The sequence below is a fragment of the Gavia stellata genome, chromosome 32 (assembly GCF_030936135.1).
Source record: "Gavia stellata isolate bGavSte3 chromosome 32, bGavSte3.hap2, whole genome shotgun sequence".
NCBI lineage: Eukaryota > Metazoa > Chordata > Aves > Gaviiformes > Gaviidae > Gavia > Gavia stellata.
The window spans coordinates 4,363,712-4,380,697 of NC_082625.1; the positions used below are offsets into that span (position 1 = coordinate 4,363,712).

Below are 16,986 nucleotides of genomic sequence, written 5' to 3' on the forward strand. Positions count from 1 at the left end.
AGCACCAGGGTGAAATACGAACTCCAGGCTCAATTTTTGAGTCAGACTTAGAGTTGCTGAGTCTGATTATTTACCATAATTATTAACAATAATCCTATTTATACCCCAGAATCACCGGAGCAGTTCCACTCCCAGGGTATGACCAAGCAGCAAAGAGCCGGTACTTGCTGCAGGGAGGCCATCATCTAAAGCAGCTGCAGGATTCAGTGGTTGGGTCCATCACAGCCCGGCAGCCAGCACAGGCCAGGGGGCTCGTGATGAAACGTTCGCTCAACACCAGCGTCAGTGGAGAACCGCTGCGGAGACGCCGCCAGCCCCTTCGGCACGGCCTCGGCGGAGGTGGGGTGGGAGGATGGTGACCCCCTCCTTGCCTCCGGCCATGCGGCCGCTGCATCCAGCTCAGATCTTCTGCACGTAGTTCCCAGGGAAAAGCCCTTCCTTGCCATGCAGCCGGCCCTTCCACCAGCCGGAGATATCTGGGAAAGGGGGAAAAAAGAGCCAGGTCAGGCATGGTGCTGCCATGGGGTACAGCGGGGAGAAGCTGGGCAGGGTGGGAGCCCGGCAGTACCTTCCAGCAGGATGTCAATGATGTCCCCCACGTTGAAGCTGAGCTCGTCCACGTCTTGCCCAATGTACTGGTAGAGCGCCTGGCAGCGCGGCACGGCCGCCTTGGGCTGCGGCTTGGGGCGCCTGGCCGGGGGCGGCCGCTGGCTCAGGCTTCGCCGGCGCTGCATGCTGCGGGACCGGGAGAAACAGCGTTCACACCGGGGAGAGCGGGAAGGCACGGGTTGCGCTGCACCCTCCCTCCCATCCTGCTCTTCCCCACTGACGTGGTGCTCTGTCCCTGCAGCTCAGGTGGGTCCTCCCAGTGCAGGGACTGGGAGAACTGGGGTGTACAAGAGCCCAGGAGGTGCTGTTCTGCCAGCAAGGCCAGTTGCCCAGACCTGTCGCTCGGCTGTCACTGAGCGGAGCTGCTCAGAGGGGAAAGAGCATCTCCTGGGACCGGCAGCAGTGGGAGGGGAGGGTGGGGTGGTGGGGGGATGTGGGTGCTGGTACGGGACCTACCCGGCCACCCCCTGGTCAGGCACGTTGAGGAAATCCATGTTCTGCTCGGATGGGGGCCGTGTCTTTGGCTGGCGGGTGGCGTTTCGGGGGGGCAGCGCCGCGGCCGGTGGCCCCCGTGCCTGCTTCTGGGGCGCTGTGTAGGTGTCCCGCTGAGCCCGGCCATCGCTGTGTGGGAACTGGGGCGCCCCGTTCCTGCAGGTGCCTGGAAGAACCCCCCCCAGGGATGGAGAATTACAGGGGGCCCACGCTCAGCCTGCACCCCACCAGGAGCGCAGCATTGGCTGGATCCAGGCTAAGGTTCCCCCTCCCCGGCACCCCCGCTTTGGCACTGCCCTCCTCACCTCTGGGTGCTGGTGGGGCACTTCGGGAGGGCGCCGGACACCTGGTGCCACCTCTGCTCTGCGTTGCCCCCTTCTTCGTGGGCTCTGGGGCGACACAAGCCCCCCATTAGGTGACAGTCCTCGGAGCCAGCCGGGGGGGGCTGCCCCTGCAATTTGCGCCCGGCTGCCTTTTTCCCCAAAATGCTCTGTGCTGCCCCATCACCCAAGCAGAAGCGGGTCCCTCCTGGGTGAAACGCAAACCCCACAGGGCTGGGGTACACGCTGGCTAGCCCTGATGTCCCCAAGCCTCTGGCTGTGCCCTGCAGCCCCAGCGGTCCTGGTCCCCCGCCGCCCCCCGGGTGCCCTGGCACTCACTGGCATTCCTGGGGAGCCCATCCCCAATGCTGACTGTAAGGGTTTTGCCTCCAGCTTTGAGGGCTGCCACATCACTCTGTCCTCTGACGAAGGTGACGTTGCGGGTGCCGCCACCACCCCAGCCCTCCTTCTTCACCCGAAACTGTAGTCTGGGGGAGAGAAAGGAGCCATGAGGCCATGGGGATGGGACCCCGTCCTGCTTTGTCACCTCTCCCAGCCTCCATCCTTACGTGTCCTTGAAGGAGAGGCGCAGCTTGCTGCGGGTGAGCTCCTCGTAGCGTTTGCACAGCAGGCTGATCAGCTCCGTCTTGAAGATGGACTCCAAGAAATTGTCGGCGTCATTCTCATGGAGGATGAAGAAATCATCCTGCCTGGTGCTGGGGGAGCAACCCCAGTGCGGGGGCATCAGCGGGGGCAAGGCTGGTGCCAGCCGGTGCTGGGGGGAGCCGGGACACCCCGCTGGGCCTGGATCCACCCCGAGCAAATTTGGAGGGCGATTTAGCTGGAAACCTCCCCAGCCTCCAAAGCCCCATCCGCGGGGAGCCTCCTCCCCATGGCCCAGTGCCCTGCTGCCTGCACGGGCGAGGGGCCGGGGCCTGGCGGGGGGCACGGGAGCACAGAGCAGCTGGTGGAACTGATGGGTGAAGCCCGACCGCACGGACCACCCCCCGCAGAGCCTGTGCTAAGGGACGCACCTCAGCGAGACACCGCTCACCGCCTGGAGCTCCACCTTCTTCTTGAGGACCTCCTTGATCTGCCCCTTCTCAGGACCTTTCTTCACCTTCTCCCGCCCGATCAGGTAGAAGTACTTGGGGGTGAGGATGAAATCCCGCTTGATGGGCTGGAAGAGGGCAAGAGCAGGGGGTGAGGGGGTGGCACAATCCCCACACACATCCCACCCAAGGGCAGCCACCACAAGCCACGGCTTGGCCTGTCCCAAGCCCCGAGTGGCTCCACGTACCTTGAACCTCCGGTCGTACTTAGTGATGGAGTCGGCGAAGTCTATCCGCTCCCGCTTGGCCAGGAACTGGCGCAGCTCCGGCCGCTCCTCCATGCCCAGGTAATCGCCCACGAAATTCCTGTTAATGCTGTTCCTCCTCCGCTCTTTGAAGTTATAGAGGATGTTGGAGGCTGCACAGGACCCCAAAGCGATGCCGGTCAGACAGGGCTCTGCGCCGGTGGCTCAGCCCTCGGCTCAGCCCTCGGCCCCTGTCTGCCTGCCCTCCCAAACCGGCTGCAGGAGCTGTGGGAGCCATCACATGGACTGGTGGCAGCAAGAAGTGGGGCTTGTTTTATGCCACAGGAGGAATCTGAGCTGCTTGAGGTTGGCCAGCTTCGAAACCCATTAATCGCCCTCCAGAAACCTTGTGCGGTGGGATGGAGGGACCCAGCTGCTTTCTGGGTTTTCCCCCTTGATTTTTCACTGCATGCTTGGAAGGGTGGGAAAACACCCGCGATGGGGTCAGGAGGTGACCATTGGCCTTTCCCATCCCTCTGCAAATGCTGACTCTCAGCTACTCCTCTCTATCTCAGTGCAGGCCATGAAATGCAGAGTGAGACAGCGAGAGGCTCCGGTTTCTGTCCTACGGCCCCTCCCAGGGCTGGAAATAGAAGCGAGAAATCTGTGCCCTCCTTTAAGATGTAGGAAAAGATCCTGGGCGTCTCATGGTCCGGTTCCTCCTCATCCCCCTCCTCGTTAGTGCCACAATTAGGAGCCGGGCTGCTGCTCCCCTGCTGCTCTGGCAGCTGGGCTGTCCCCAGCGAAAGGCACCCGAAAAGGGGTGCCGGGGTGCCGGTGTCCTCATACTCGCCCGGCCTTACCCTCCTCTCGCATCTGCTCATACTTCCGGATGGCGATGTGCCGGCGCCAGGCCTTCTGGATCACCCGGGCAAAGCCGTCAAATTTCCGCTCCCGCATCTCTTCGAGGAGGAAGAGCTGGAGGGGAACATGGGGTGCTGAGCCCAGCTGGCCAGGGCCCCCCCAGCCGCTGTGCTGCATCACTTTTGTTCATCGGCACCCCAAACCCTCCCCAGCGCTGCCCAAAGCGATGCTCGGCTGCGTGAAGCGTCCCCCAGGGATGCTGGATTGCGGGGCGAGGGGCAGAGCCGGGCTACTTACCGATTCGGGGTTCTTGACAAACACCTTGCTCCGCCCCATCTGGTACTGGTCTGGGTCCATGTTGACGGAGCGCAGCAAGTGCTGCACCCCTTGCCGCTCGTCCCCGCGCCAGGAGGGCCACGTCTCAGGGGTGAGGATGGCGTAACTGCCGGGACAGGGGACATGAGTGACGGCTGGGCTGCGGGGACCTGCCATCCCCCGTTCCGGTGGTCGCTCACCGTTGCAGGAATTTGTGGAAGAGGCGGCGGTAGGCGAAACCTGCCCGGCGCACCCGGATGTTCTCCTTCAGCCCCAGGTACTCGACTTGGTGCTTCACCCTGCGGAGCCGGGAGGGACACGTTCAGCGTGGGATGGCAGGTTGGTGGGGGACCTGCTTGGGCCCTTCGGCCACTGCTTTGCACAGGGATGCCCATGGCTGTGCTTGTGTGAGAGCTTCTTGGGGCTCAGATGGAGCCTCTGGGTGATGCATGTAGAGAGGCGTGTGTGTCCCCACACCCTCCTCAGCACCCGCCTCCTGCTCCCCGGGTCTGTGGGCAGCACAGAGGGACCAGCCCAGAGTTTTTGGAGTAAAGCCCATCCTGGGAACATCTCCACGGCCAGGTCCTGTTCCCTGGGCTCTGTGGGCTCCCTGATACATTGCAAGGGGCCTCTGTTACCTGCTTTCCTCCCAGTCCCGGGGTTTCTTGGTCTCATTGGGCTTGATGCAGCGGATGTAGTGTGGCGTGCACTTCATGAGTGTGTTCACCAGGTCGTTAGCCTGTTTCTGTTGCAAGGATAGACCTCTGTAGCTTTAAAGGTGTTGGTGGGAGCCCATCACCCTGCCACTGCCCCAGAGGCAGCTACTGTCCTGCAGCCTCTGGGATGTACCTTGATTTTGGAGCCTGCAGTGGTCGGTCGTCCCTTTTTGTCAGAATCAAGCTTTTCTGGGAAAAGCATCCGGATGAAACCGCTGAAAGGCAGGTGACAGGCCCTGGGTGAGAGCTGTCAGGCTCCCCAAGCTTAGCGCGTGCTAAGCTGGAACCAGCTCCAGCTCTGCTTTCTGCTGCTGAGAAATCCTGCTCAGTGGCTGAGCCTGTCCCCACCCCAACTACCCCCAGACCGAGCAGGATCGGTGCTGGTGGGTGAGCATCCCTCCACCCAGCCCTGCAGCACCTGGGTGCTGCTGCGCTCGATGCGGGGATGCTGCTGGTGCCTGCAGGGTGATGCAGGATGCTGAGCACCCCCAGCTATGGCTTGGGTAGAGGCAGGACCAGCAAAGCTTTACGGTCTGGGTGTTGAGGATGCTGCCCTCTGCCCCAGCCCTTGTGGGCTGGTCCCGGGGACCACAGCGCTGCCAGGACTCACTATTCGCTGCTCTGCATCAGCTCGATCAAGTCAGTGAAGAGCACGTCCCGGTTGCGCTCACAGAAGCCATTCACGTCGTAGGAGACCTGGGGGCAGGAGGGGAGCTCAGTCCCGTGCCGCTGTGGCCAGGGCTGTGGGGTGCGGGGTGCCATACCTTGCCTGCGTAGTGGTGGATGACGAAGCCCGAGCTCCAGCTGTTGAAGTGCTCATGGGTGCCCACGGCCGCCTGCAGCTTCTGCAGCAGGGTCTGGTCCGCCCCCTCGCCGGTGGCATGCATGGTGGCACAGACGTCGTCCAGGACGCTCATGATCCCAGGGGGGTTCTGGGAGAGGGATAGCGAAGCCATGGGTGTCCACAAGCCCAATCCTGCATCTGGCTGTGCTTAAGTGCTCTGCATTGGTCAAAGCTGCTTCATGCTGAACCACAGCTTAGGCTAAGGGTGAAGAGCTGCTGCTCTCCCAGCGGTGCTCCCCGGCAGGACCAGCTTCTGCCACCTGTCCCTGACAGCACCCAGCCCATCGATAGCCCCCTCCCCAGGTCCCTTGGCTCCCTGAAACAGCCTGCCCTGGAGGAGGGGACCCCACTCACCAGCTTGTTCTCTATCAGGTCGCACACCACCTTGTTGTTGAAATACTGGATCTGGGTCCACTTGATCCCCTCCTGCACGTATTCCTCCTGGGGAAGCGCAGGGAGAGCCGGGTGAATCCCCGATCCACAGGATATGCCGTAACCCCCCTGCTCCGGCCATGGTACCGGAACCAGTCGGTGGTGGTGGTGCAGGGTGCAGGAATCAGGGTGCTGGCACAGCCCCCCCAGTCCCCCCATACCTGCTCTGCCTTCAGGGTCAGCTCTATGAAGATCTGCTGCAGCTTCTCATTCACAAAGTTAATGCAGAATTGCTCAAAGCCATTTTTCTGCAAAAGGACAAAAGATGAAAGAGAAGATGGGGTTGAGTTGGCTTCTGCTCCTCTCACCGCATCAGGGGACCCCAAAAAGCAGAGCCTTTGGATGCTGCTCCAGGGACCCTTCCTGGGGCCATTGACTGCTAACAGCCCCCTGCTCTGGCTGACCTCCTTGCTGCAGGAGCAGGGAAGGACATTCCCCAGCTGGGCTCCTACAGCAAAGCAAGACATACCTGGAATATTTCAAAGCCGTAGATGTCCAGCACCCCGATGCTGTACTCCTCATATGGCTTCTGCATAGCCCGGTTGATAGACTGCAGGGAGAGACGGGACGAGTCACCTTCATTGGGGGCATATGGCGGCAGGGCCAGCTGCACGCTGGAGCGGATGGCGAGCATCCCCTCCGCACCGCGGCCGTGCTCAGCCCAGCCCGCCAGGACCACGCACCTCCACGAGGAAGTCAAAGACACGTGCGTAAAGCCCCTTGGCCAGGGCGTCCCTGGTGTAAGCCGCCTGCTCCACGTTGAGGGTGACGGTGATGGACTCAGAGCGGCCGCCCCACTTGCTGTCCATTTTCCTGCTGGTGACCTTCTCGTTGAGGCGGTCCTGGTCGATCCCCAGCAGGTAGGCAGGGAAGGCCAGGGCTGGGCAGAGGGGGGGGGGCGGTCAGGGCTGCCTGCTCCCCGTACGCCCCCAGCACACTGCATACAGCCACTGCCAGACCCCCCAGCCCCATCCGAGTGCAAAGGACAGCAGCGGTGCAGTGACCAGGGATGTGGAACGTGGTCCTCCCTCTGCTAAATCACAGCAAGTGACTCCTGGCATCTGTCCCCTTGCTAATTAAGCTCTGGTCATGCCACTTGCTCGCTGCCTCAGTTTCCCCATGTCTAACGTGAGGAAGATGCTGCCACTGCCTCTCTCCTCTGCTGGGGGATTTGTGCTACGGAGAGTTTGCAATTCATTGCCAGGAGTCTCTGCAAGTGTCCCTGCGTGCCCCCCCTGGAGCCGGGGGGGTTGGCTACTCACAGTCAGCATTTTCCACCCGAGCATAGTTGCCTTCCTCCCGAAAGCTGATGTTTCCCAGGTGGAGGATCCCTGCCACGATCTGCAGCACCAGCTGCTGGTCCTCACCACGGATGCCGATGACCTGCATGGCGTTCTGGGGGTGCGGGGAGCCCGTCAGCCCCTGCCCAGCCATGGCCAGCTCTGGGGACTCCCCCTCCCGGTCACTCACCATGGTCTCATGGAAGTCACTGCGGTCGTCCGTGCCCTCCACCTGATACGTGTCCGACTGGTTCAGGTAGTAGTAATAATCCGGGCTCATGATCCCCAGGTTCTGCCGCTGCTCTTGGGACGCCCCTTCGATGAGCTGGGAGAGAAACTGGGGCTGTGGTTACCTGGCCCCCGGCCCCCACGGCAGCCCGGCTGGCTCCATGCCCCCCGTACCTGGTAGTAGATGTGGAAATTCCTCTCACACTCATTCTGGCTCACCACCCGCGACTTCTCCAGCAGAAAGTTGGAGATCTTCCCCCCATCGGGTTCGCCGCCCCGGCTGAACTGGATCTCGAAGTACTTCCCCTGCTCCGGCACAGCTACCGCTCAGAGCTGCGGCCCCGGCCGTTGGGACCCCTTGCTCTCCCCGGCCCTGGCTTCTCTCCCCCTTCTCCCACCATGCTAGGAGCATTGCTGGGATGGGTCCCGCCTGCGGCGCTGACCTTCTGCACCTGCCCCAGTGACTTACAAAACGACTGGAGTTGTTGTTCCGCACGGTTTTGGCATTCCCGAAGGCTTCCAGCAGCGGGTTGGACTGCAGGATGATGTCCTTCACGTGCTGGGGACAGAGGAGGGGAGGGAGTTGGGGGCAGGGGGTGATGCACACCTGCGCCCCACTGCAGCACCTCTGCCTCGGAGCTGGGGGAAGACCCAGGGCTTTGCGTGTCCCCAGCCCTGGCACTGGGGCTGCTCCGTGTGCCACCATCAGACGGGGGGAGCAGGTCGCTGGGGTGGTGGGGAGCGGCTGGGAGGTGAAGCGATGCGTGGTGGTGCGGGGGAGAGCAGCCATACCTGCACTTTCTCGCCACCCCCGGACACTTTGGAGATGTAGCCCATGATGTATTTTGCTGCCACCGTTTTCCCGGCCCCGCTTTCTCCGCTGTGCAAATGTCAAAGCAGAGGAGACATGAAACGGCCCCACTGGAGACACTCATTCTGGGGTGCTTCGGGGTGGGATGCCAGCGCAGGGCCTGGGGGTGATGGTGGGTGACGGGGCCGGTGGCCTCCCTCCTGCCGTGTACTCTGAGCATATGGCAGCTCTAACGCAGGGGACGGGGCTGCCTGGGAGCTCTGGGGGTGCTCTGGGATATAAGTGGGGCCAGAGCAAGGCTTGGTGAGGAGCTGCTCTGGGAGATGTTGGATTTCTTGTTGCTGGATTTTGGAGGGGAGGAGGGAGACTTGGGAGCCTCAAGGGGAAGTCTCTGGCCTTGCCCCACATCCTGAACATCTCCCTTGCAACACTCCGCCGGAACGGTGCATTGCACAAGGCTCGGTCCCTGCCTGGGACAACCTGGTCACAGCCCTGGCTGGTGCTCATGGCCCAGGATGCCGGGGTCCCTCCAGGCACCCCCACGTGCTGTGTCCCCCAGGACACACCACTGGGCTTCAGCTGCCTCTTGCCGCTGCCCGGCTGCTGTGTTTAGCTGGCTTGCCCCCAGGGTGTGGGGAGAAGGGGTGATGGGGGCAGCCGGCCCCGGACCAGTGGCATGGGGACCCCGGCTGTGCCCTGTGTACCCCCTACCTGATGATGACACACTGGTTCTCCCCGTCGATCAGCATGTTGCGGTACATGTTGTCAGTCAGGGCGTAGATATGGGGGGGATTTTCATACTGAGCCTAAACGGGGGACAAGGACAGCAGCGCTGAGCACAGAGCAGCCACCAGCTCCCCACCCTGAGCCCCCTCCCCAAATCCCCTTAAATCTGCCCATGCGTTGCACAAGGCAGTGGCACACAGCAGGGATGGGGAATTAGTCTCTTGCCACAAACATGAGCTAATCAGCAGCATGTCAGATGTTTTTTTGACTCTCCCCTCCTCCTCGGGAAGCTCGTTGTGGCAGAGCTAGTCACTCGGGCTGGATTTTACCATGTTTGGATTGCTTTGGTGTTTATTTATGAGCTGAATTTCCCAGGAATGTGGATTTGCTCTTGAGTCTCGTTACTGATTCTCCATCAACGGGTTTGGGACCACAGATCCCTGCAGGACCCAAAGGGCCGGGGAGGACAAGGACACTCATGGGACACCCCCCAGCTGTTTTGCACCAAATTAAACGCAGTGAACCCTTGGCCGACCCCGCCAGCCGGCACACAGCAGCCTCACCGCCCCCTGGTACAGCTCGATCTCCCGGTCGGTGAAATACGGCATCTGCTTGAAGGGGTTGACGGAGATGAGCACCGGCCCAATGTAGGTCTGAGTGGCAGGTTAAGGTCTCTGCGTCCTTTCCCATGTCCCCCCTTCCTGCTGCCCCTTCCTGCCCCGGAGGCAGCGTCAGTGAGAGCAATGGCAAGAAGGTGGTTGGGGGGTCCCTGCCTCATCCTGGAATACCATGAGGGTTTTTAGCTCGGGTGCAGGGACAGCTGCTGCCATGACTTGGTGCTCTCCCAGCCATGGGGCTGCAGTGTTTCACTCCCTTGGCCCCAGGGTGTCCCCCGCAGTGTGATCGGCGCAGGGTACAGCAGGAGCTTCCCCTCAGCTCCCTGGCCTCTGGCTGAGGATTGGCTCCAGAAGCGGCATTTCCAGCATCCTGCACCCTCCCGGAATTCGCCCTCTGCTCAGCTGCTCATGCTCCATCTGCAGCTTTTGCAGCAGGAGACCATCTCCATTTTACAACCAGGGAAACTGAGGCACGGAGAGGAGAGAAACCACCGGCTCCTGCTTTTGCAGCAGGAGACCATCTCCATTTTACAACCAGGGAAACTGAGGCACAGAGAGGAGAGAAACCACCGGCTCCTGCTTTTGCAGCAGGAGACCATCTCCATTTTACAACAAGGGAAACTGAGGCACGGAGAGGAGAGAAACTACCAGCTCCTGCCTTCCCCCGGCCACCAAGCCACTCTATCTCCCTCGGCCCCTGCCTGCAGCATCCCCGAGTCACCCAGGTGTGGGCAGGGGACAGGAAAAGCAGGGAATTGCACCTGGAAATGATGCAGCAGTAGGATGGGGATAAGCCCCCAGCACCCTAGGGCATGTGCTGGGGAGATCGAGGTTGGGGATGCAGCGGTGCCAGTGGGGTTACCCCAAGCCCTTGATGTCCTATTTTTGGCCCACCTGACAGCAGGGCAGGGGAAAAGCAGCCGAAGGGCAGGAAAAAAGGGTTTTTCTGGGAAATGCAGAAGCGTGGGGCATTGAGTCACGGCTAGACGGGGGCCCTGCGAGCAGCAGCTCAAAAAAAAGGAAGAAAGACATTGCGTGGGGTATTTTTTACCTCCAAAAAAAAAAAAAAAAAGTCAACCCCAAACCCAACCCATAAATGCATTTAAAGCCCCAGGGCTGCCGAAAGAGCAGGGAGGATGGCTGCGTCACCGCCGGCCCGGGACAGAGCATCGCCTTGTAAGGACAGAGCCACATCTTCAGCGAAACCACAGCCGCTTGCAGTGGCATGAGCAAGCAGCTCAGCCCCGTGCTCAGCGCTGCTGCCACCTGAGCCCCCGCGTGCCCTGCTCTGCACAGCAGGGATTTTGTCCTCTTCCCCACTAGAGCCAGCCACCCACCAGAGCTGGGGTGCAGGCGAAGCATGTGCGATGGTGCCGGGGTGCTGAGCTGGCCACATCCCCAAGCAGGTGTGGGGCAACCGAGGCAAGGGCTCAGCGCCTCGAATTATGGGCATGGGGACACCTCCCCATCTACTCTGCGGAGCCCGAGAGCCGCCGAGCCTCGTGCACGATGCTCAGCAGCATCAACTCTGTGATGGGAGCCAGAGACTGGAAAAGCCTCTGGGCTGCGGGATGGCACAGTGGGGGCAACACTGGGCGGGGTGGGAGCTTTGCACCCTGCGCTGGCTTGGTGGTGTCCCATGTGGCCTGATACTGGTGGAGAGTGAGGGGTGGCATCTCCAACCCATGTCTGCAGGGATGCTCCTGCTCCATCCAGGGTTTGCTTGGATTTGCTGCCAGTAGAGCAGCCAGGGCGCACTGTGGGCATCGGGGGTTTGGGTGACAGCAACAGGGGACAATGGCCACTGCTGCCACTGGGATCTGGCCCCCTTGGCACAGGCAGGTGGGTCTCCAGTGTGCAGGAGCAGTGGGAGACAGCAGATGAGGGACTTTGCTCAGTGTCCTTTGCTTAGGGCTTTGTGGCCGCAAAGAAAGGACCAAAGTGGGTCCCGGGGCATGGCAGGATGGGGGCCTCGATTGCAGTGTTTCTGCCGAGTGCATGTCAGCTTGGGAATGGCAGCATTCCCCCAGCCGACCCCAATCTTGTCCCACGACAGCATGGGGACGGGACACTCTGCAAGCGTTGGTACATCCCCAGTTTGGTAAAGCCCTGGAGCACAGCCCTGCTGCTCCCCAGTCCCATCCCGCTGCCCCAGGAAGGATACAAAGATGTAATCATCCATAAAACGCTTCTTGAGGTTCTCCACGATGGCCTCTTCGGAGATCTTGGAGAGCAGGACCATATCGTCCACGCCACTCTGCTTGACATTGTGGCTCTGCCAGTGGAAGCGCTCCTTGCTGCCCTGTGGGGAGAGGGCCACAGCGACTGCACCGGGGCCACCACCCGTAGGAGTGGGGCTCCAGGCGTGGACCTGGCCCCAGCTCCCCCGGAGCTGCTGGTAGCTGTAACTGGCCCCTGTCCCAGCCATGCCTCCAAAACAGGCACCTTCGGGTGGTGCAAAGAGAGCTCATCCCAGCACTGCTGCAGGCTTGCCCCATCCCTCTGGCCAGATCCTGCCTCGAGGCAGGTCTGGCACCCCGGAGGGGAGCAGATGGGGCACTGACAGCCTGCAGGCATGTTTGTAACATCACCCCTGCTCCTTACAGAGGTAACAAAGGACTAATGAAGCGATTACTTCACAGGCTTTGCTTATGAGTCAAAGTGGCAGTAAAAATAACCCAGGGGAAGGGCAAAAATTGCAGCCAGCGGGGGAGCCCCTGGCACCGCACATCCCCTTGCGCCCCCACATCCCCTTTGTACCTCGGCAGAGGTGCGACCGTGCCCCCATCACCCTTTCCTCCCTGCCCAGAGAGATGCCAGCACCCGCTTTCCAGCCACCCCCCAGCTGGCCTGGCTCCGTCCTCTGGGGCTGCGGGGCAGCAGAAAGCTGGGCTGTGATTTAAGCCCTTGCAGGGCTAAAACCAGCCCTGGGCTGGGAGGGGAAGGTAAGATTTCACTGTGCAAAAAGACTACTCAAAGGCCCCTTCTCCTCCATGCTGCAGAGGAAATTTGCTGAACACAGCTGTGGTGCCCATGCAGCCCCCGGCGGGGTGCCTGGGAGGGGACACCCCATCTGGACCTGCCCGCAGCTCCTCGGTGACTGTCCCGTGGCCCACTCGGTTCCGCTTTCACCCCAGCGCTCCCGGCACGGATTTCACTTCTCCTCCCCCCAGCCTCTTACACTTTCCATTTCCCTTTTCTTCTCTTCCCCTTTTGCTTCATTTTCCTGCTGGCTCTCAAGATTTCAGGCCTCCGGACCCCAACACCTTCGCCCCCTCCCGTCTGCCCCTGATTTTCACAGGCTGCCTGCAGCCCCCTGCACCCACCCTCGGATGCTCAGCACAACCCGGTACCATCACGACAGGGGACAGAGGGACCATCGTGGAGCACAGAGGGGCTCAGCAACATTGTGCTGCTCCCCCTGGCCACCTCCCTCCCCGCTGGGCTTTGCAACCCAAACTAGGATCCACGGCCCCCCCCAGCCCCAGGTGTGACTCAAGCACCCATAGCTGGTGACAGGGCTTTTGGCTTTATTGTCCCACCACCTTCCCTTGGGATGTGTGGACCTGGATCAGCTCGGGGGGTCCAGGGGGGATCGGGGCTGCTCACACAGCCTGAAAACACTCAGGAACCTTGTCCTCTTCCTCCTGTTTATTGCCTATGAGCCTTTTTCTTGCCTTCCCCTCCTCTTCCTCCCCTCTATCCTAACAAGCCCCTAGACAGGCCACCTGGAAAAACACAGGCACGCTCAGTCATTCACTCCAGGTGACCGTGCTGTCACCCCGGGAGCTATCAGTGACCCCGGGAGCCTCCCAGCTTCAACCCAACCCAGCCAAAACCCCGTGCTTTAGGTGGAGAGGAGTGGGTTGGGAGGAGCCTGTGGGGAGCCCAACACCTCGGTTTCCCGTCCCCTGCCTCCATCGCCCTGAGCGCTCTGGCACAGGCACCAAATTAAGGCAAACGTGAGCATTTCCTGTATTGCAAGCTCGGCGCTTTAGAGCTGACACACGGAGTTTCTCCTTCAGTCAAACGACTGCTCAGAGCTGTCAGCAGCAAGCACGTACCTTTGTGACACCTCCTCTTCCTCCCGCACAGGTTAGGTGCTTTCCTGGCTCAGCCGGGGCACCTGATGCAGCACAGCTGCACGGAAAACACCCACTCGCTTTAAACGAAGATTTTGCCCCGCATAGCTGCAGGGCCGTGGTTGTTTTCCGCCCCATTTCTGGGAACACAAAGTCTGCCTGGCTTTCCTCAGCACATCCCGAGGGGTGGCATGGGGGGGTCCGTGGGGCCAAGGCTCGCTAAGCTGGGTAAAAGCCTTGAGGGGAGGATGAAGAGGAATGATGCTCCTTGAAACCATAGCATTGCCTGAGCTCAGCACCCAGCAAGCCCTCGCGGGATGGGGGCTGCAGGCAGCAGCCCTGCAGGGAGTGGGGGCAGACACTGAATTTGCTTTCAGACGTTTGGGACAGCGGCTCCTCAGTCCCCTCCTCTGTTCCAGGCCAAAGCGAGGGATGAGCCAGAGAGCAGTGGCTCGACAAGCCCCACTGCTGGTGTCCCCAGGGAAGGGGCATGATGGGCAGCCTGGACCAAACACCTCTGTGAGGCCACTTTCAGCCTCAAGCCAAGCAGGAGCGGCTTTCAGCAGCCCTTGGCCTGGGCTTCCAGGTGAATCTGCAGCCACTTGCACAAGGGACTTTGCTCTGATGGTGGTCCCATGCATGATGGGTGCATGCCTGGGGGAGCCCCACCAGGACCCCCAGGAATGCCGCAGCTGAGGGCTGCGAGACTGTCACCATCGCAGCCACTGCCTGTGTCTGGGGCTGAGGATGTACCCCGTGCTCACGATAGGATCACTGAGGCAGGGAGGAGAGCAGCCCTGCGGCAGCAATTGCAAAACATCATCTGTTTTTCTTCAAAGCTCAGGTCTAAGCCACCAAAAAAACCCTGCAAGCCCCGAGCAGGGAGCGGACGCAGCCCAAGGAGGCACCTTTTGTCTTGAGATAGGGCAAGCCCTGATGCAGCCAACACCTTAAAACCACCGGAAGCCTTGAGAAGAGCAGCGCGGGGTGTTGCATCGCTGTCACAACCCTACCAGCTCCCAGGCACAGGCAGCACTTGGGGATGGGGTGTTTCCCCCAGCGTTTTGGGGATGGGGGCTGGCCCCAGAGCTGGGACCCGGCAGGGGTCGGGGTCGCGGCTGCACAGCCCCATGGCCCTTTGTGAAGCCACAAAACATCTTCAGGTCTCAGGTGGCAGTGGGGAAGGGACAGTGTTTGTGTCTTGTGGGGGGCAGCATCAAAGCAGCCTCTCAGAGGTGACAACCACGACCGTGGGTGGGGGAAAGCTCTGTTTCAGCCTGACCACCATCTCCTTCCTGGCTGGGCGGAAATGTCTGGGGACAGCATCACTCCAAGACACGGAAGGAGCAGAGCCGCAGGCTGAGGGACGTGGCTGCAGCCCCACCGTGCAGACCCTTACTCTGTGCCTGAACACCTCCCTAATTTTGAGAGCTTTCATCTTCCTCTTCTGCTTCCAGATCAACTTCCAGCTCTGGCTGCTGCCCTTTCAGCACCCAGTGCCCTGTCCGTGGCCCTTGTTCCCTGCATGCACCAAGGTGCAAGGTCTGACCCTGGGCACCGGCACCCAGAGGGTTCTTCCCAGCTTGATCCAGCCTGGGGGGTGCAGCTGCCCCTGGCAGCCCCTGCCACCCCGCTGCGCTCTGCCTGCACCACGCTCTGCCCACACCCTGCTGGCACCATGAGCGCTGAAACCAGAAGTGCTGGCGGGAAGTTGGGCTGAGAGGAACACAAAAGTTCTCCTGTGGGGACCAAACCAGCGATGGCAAAATCAAAACCATTTTGTGCTGGCCCAGCCGCACCACCTGGTGCCCTCCATCCTGCTCGGGTCAGGGCTGCCGGGGGCACTGACCCTGCACCCGGCACCCGGCACCCATCCCCGGCTGCTCCCCACCACCGTGCCCTGCGCCAGTGCTTCACCCAGCCCCAGCTCTGCTCCCGGTCCCCAAGCCTGGGCAGCACTGTCCCCTCTCCAGTGGGGATGTCGGGTGGGCTCCTGACACCTCCCAGAAAATAGCAAGGGACCACGATGGGTGCAGGAGAAGACAGGGCTGAGATAGCCCTGAGGTGGCAGGAAGAGAGGGTGACATCTCCAGGGTGTCCCAGGGAGACAGGGTGGGGGGAGCCCAGCAAGGGCCTCGCTTGCACTCACCATGGTGTCCCTGCGTCTTGCCCCCTGGGGATGGGGTGTTCAGGGGTCCTGTCACCGAGGGCCCAGGTCCATCTTGAAGTGCTTTGCTTTTGTGTTTCTGCTGCAACTACAAATTGCAACTAATTTTTTTTTCCTCCTCCCACTTCCTCATTTCGTGCCGGTTTGCCAGGGGTGGGGAGGACGAGGGCGGCTCTCTGCTGCTGGGGGAGACCTTAGGGTGGCTCTGTCCAGGGTGACCCCACCTCTGCTGCAGACGAGTGCTGCTGGTGCCAGGGGGGGGCGGTCACCAACCTGGATAAGCGGGTGGATGCTTGGTGGAGTCCAGCAGGGATGCTCAGAGCCTCCGCAAAAACTATCACCCCTCCCCGAGGTGACAGTTTGATGTAACCCCCTGCAGGGGTGGCCAGTCAGTGCTGGGGGATGCTCTGCTTTAAGGTGGTTTTAGGAGCAAGCTGCTTTTTTTACAGGTATTTTGAATAAAAAAGGCCATGCTTGAGGAAACATTTTGGCTACAAATGGGCTGAAGCCATTTCAGAAAGACCATTGCTGGAGCTGTGTGTGGGATGAGAGTGGGAGTCCCCACGGGGGATGACCGCGGTGCTGTCCCCACCATGACTGCAGAGCCGGTGCTCCTGCAAAAACCTGCGCATACACAGACCCATCTTCATGCACCAGCCCTGGCGTGCAAATGCACCTATGCAAGCCCTGGCTCGCTGCGAAGGTACCGCAACGCTGATCCCAGGCTACGCTTGAAGAAGTACAGGCTACAGGCCCTACTAAAGACTGTGTCCTCTGGTTCTCTAGAGCCACAAGACATGGTGCAAACCTTTGTGTCAGTCCCCACAGGAACCAGCCCAAGGGATTGAGGGAAGCATCAGTGGTGTTTCAGACATGTAGTTCTTCAAACAACTCCCTCCTGAAAATCCCAAACCAGCATTACCAATATGGGGTCTGTGCGCCCCTGGGGTGCACAGCCAACCCCCAAGGGGCTGCCAAGGGGAAGCCTCTTCCTATGTGCCACGCAGCAGCTCTGGGCGAATCTCCACCTCTCCGACCCACTCCGGTCATTCGGCCTGCAGGAAAAACCCTCCCTGCTGCCCAAACGTCTCCTTCAGCGTGAGCACGAGGAGCATTGTGCTGTGGGGCTGCCCAGAGCCCAGGCTTGCCGCTTGAGAAACAAGACTGGGAGCAGAAGCTGCGCCCG

At 61.0% G+C, this 16,986-nt stretch overlaps 1 protein-coding gene across 1 annotated transcript; it reads right to left on the reverse strand.

Annotated features, from left to right (window-relative positions):
* Nucleotides 1-399: 399 nt before the first annotated feature.
* On the reverse strand, nt 400-15,811 carry MYO1F (myosin IF). Its single transcript, XM_059831745.1, has 28 exons — nt 15,783-15,811; nt 11,716-11,853; nt 9,498-9,587; nt 8,920-9,014; nt 8,190-8,277; nt 7,867-7,956; nt 7,572-7,703; nt 7,360-7,494; nt 7,152-7,284; nt 6,573-6,769; nt 6,359-6,439; nt 6,051-6,137; nt 5,812-5,898; nt 5,378-5,545; nt 5,224-5,309; nt 4,747-4,828; nt 4,536-4,642; nt 4,098-4,196; nt 3,880-4,024; nt 3,582-3,696; nt 2,722-2,891; nt 2,456-2,601; nt 1,991-2,137; nt 1,761-1,909; nt 1,407-1,490; nt 1,066-1,267; nt 569-735; nt 400-476 (listed from the first exon to the last, which is right to left on the reverse strand). The coding sequence occupies exons 1-28, from the start codon at nt 15,783-15,785 to the stop codon at nt 400-402; spliced, it is 3,300 nt and encodes a 1,099-aa protein (XP_059687728.1). The 5' UTR covers nt 15,786-15,811.
* Between the last annotated feature and the right edge of the window lie 1,175 nt (nt 15,812-16,986).

Coding starts and splice junctions, on each gene's coding strand:
- MYO1F (XM_059831745.1), bottom strand. Junction 5,546..5,811: donor ACCTGATAGAGAACAAGCTG/GTGAGTGGGGTC, acceptor TCCCTCTCCCAG/AACCCCCCTGGGATCATGAG. Junction 5,310..5,377: donor TCCACCACTACGCAGGCAAG/GTATGGCACCCC, acceptor TCCTGCCCCCAG/GTCTCCTACGACGTGAATGG.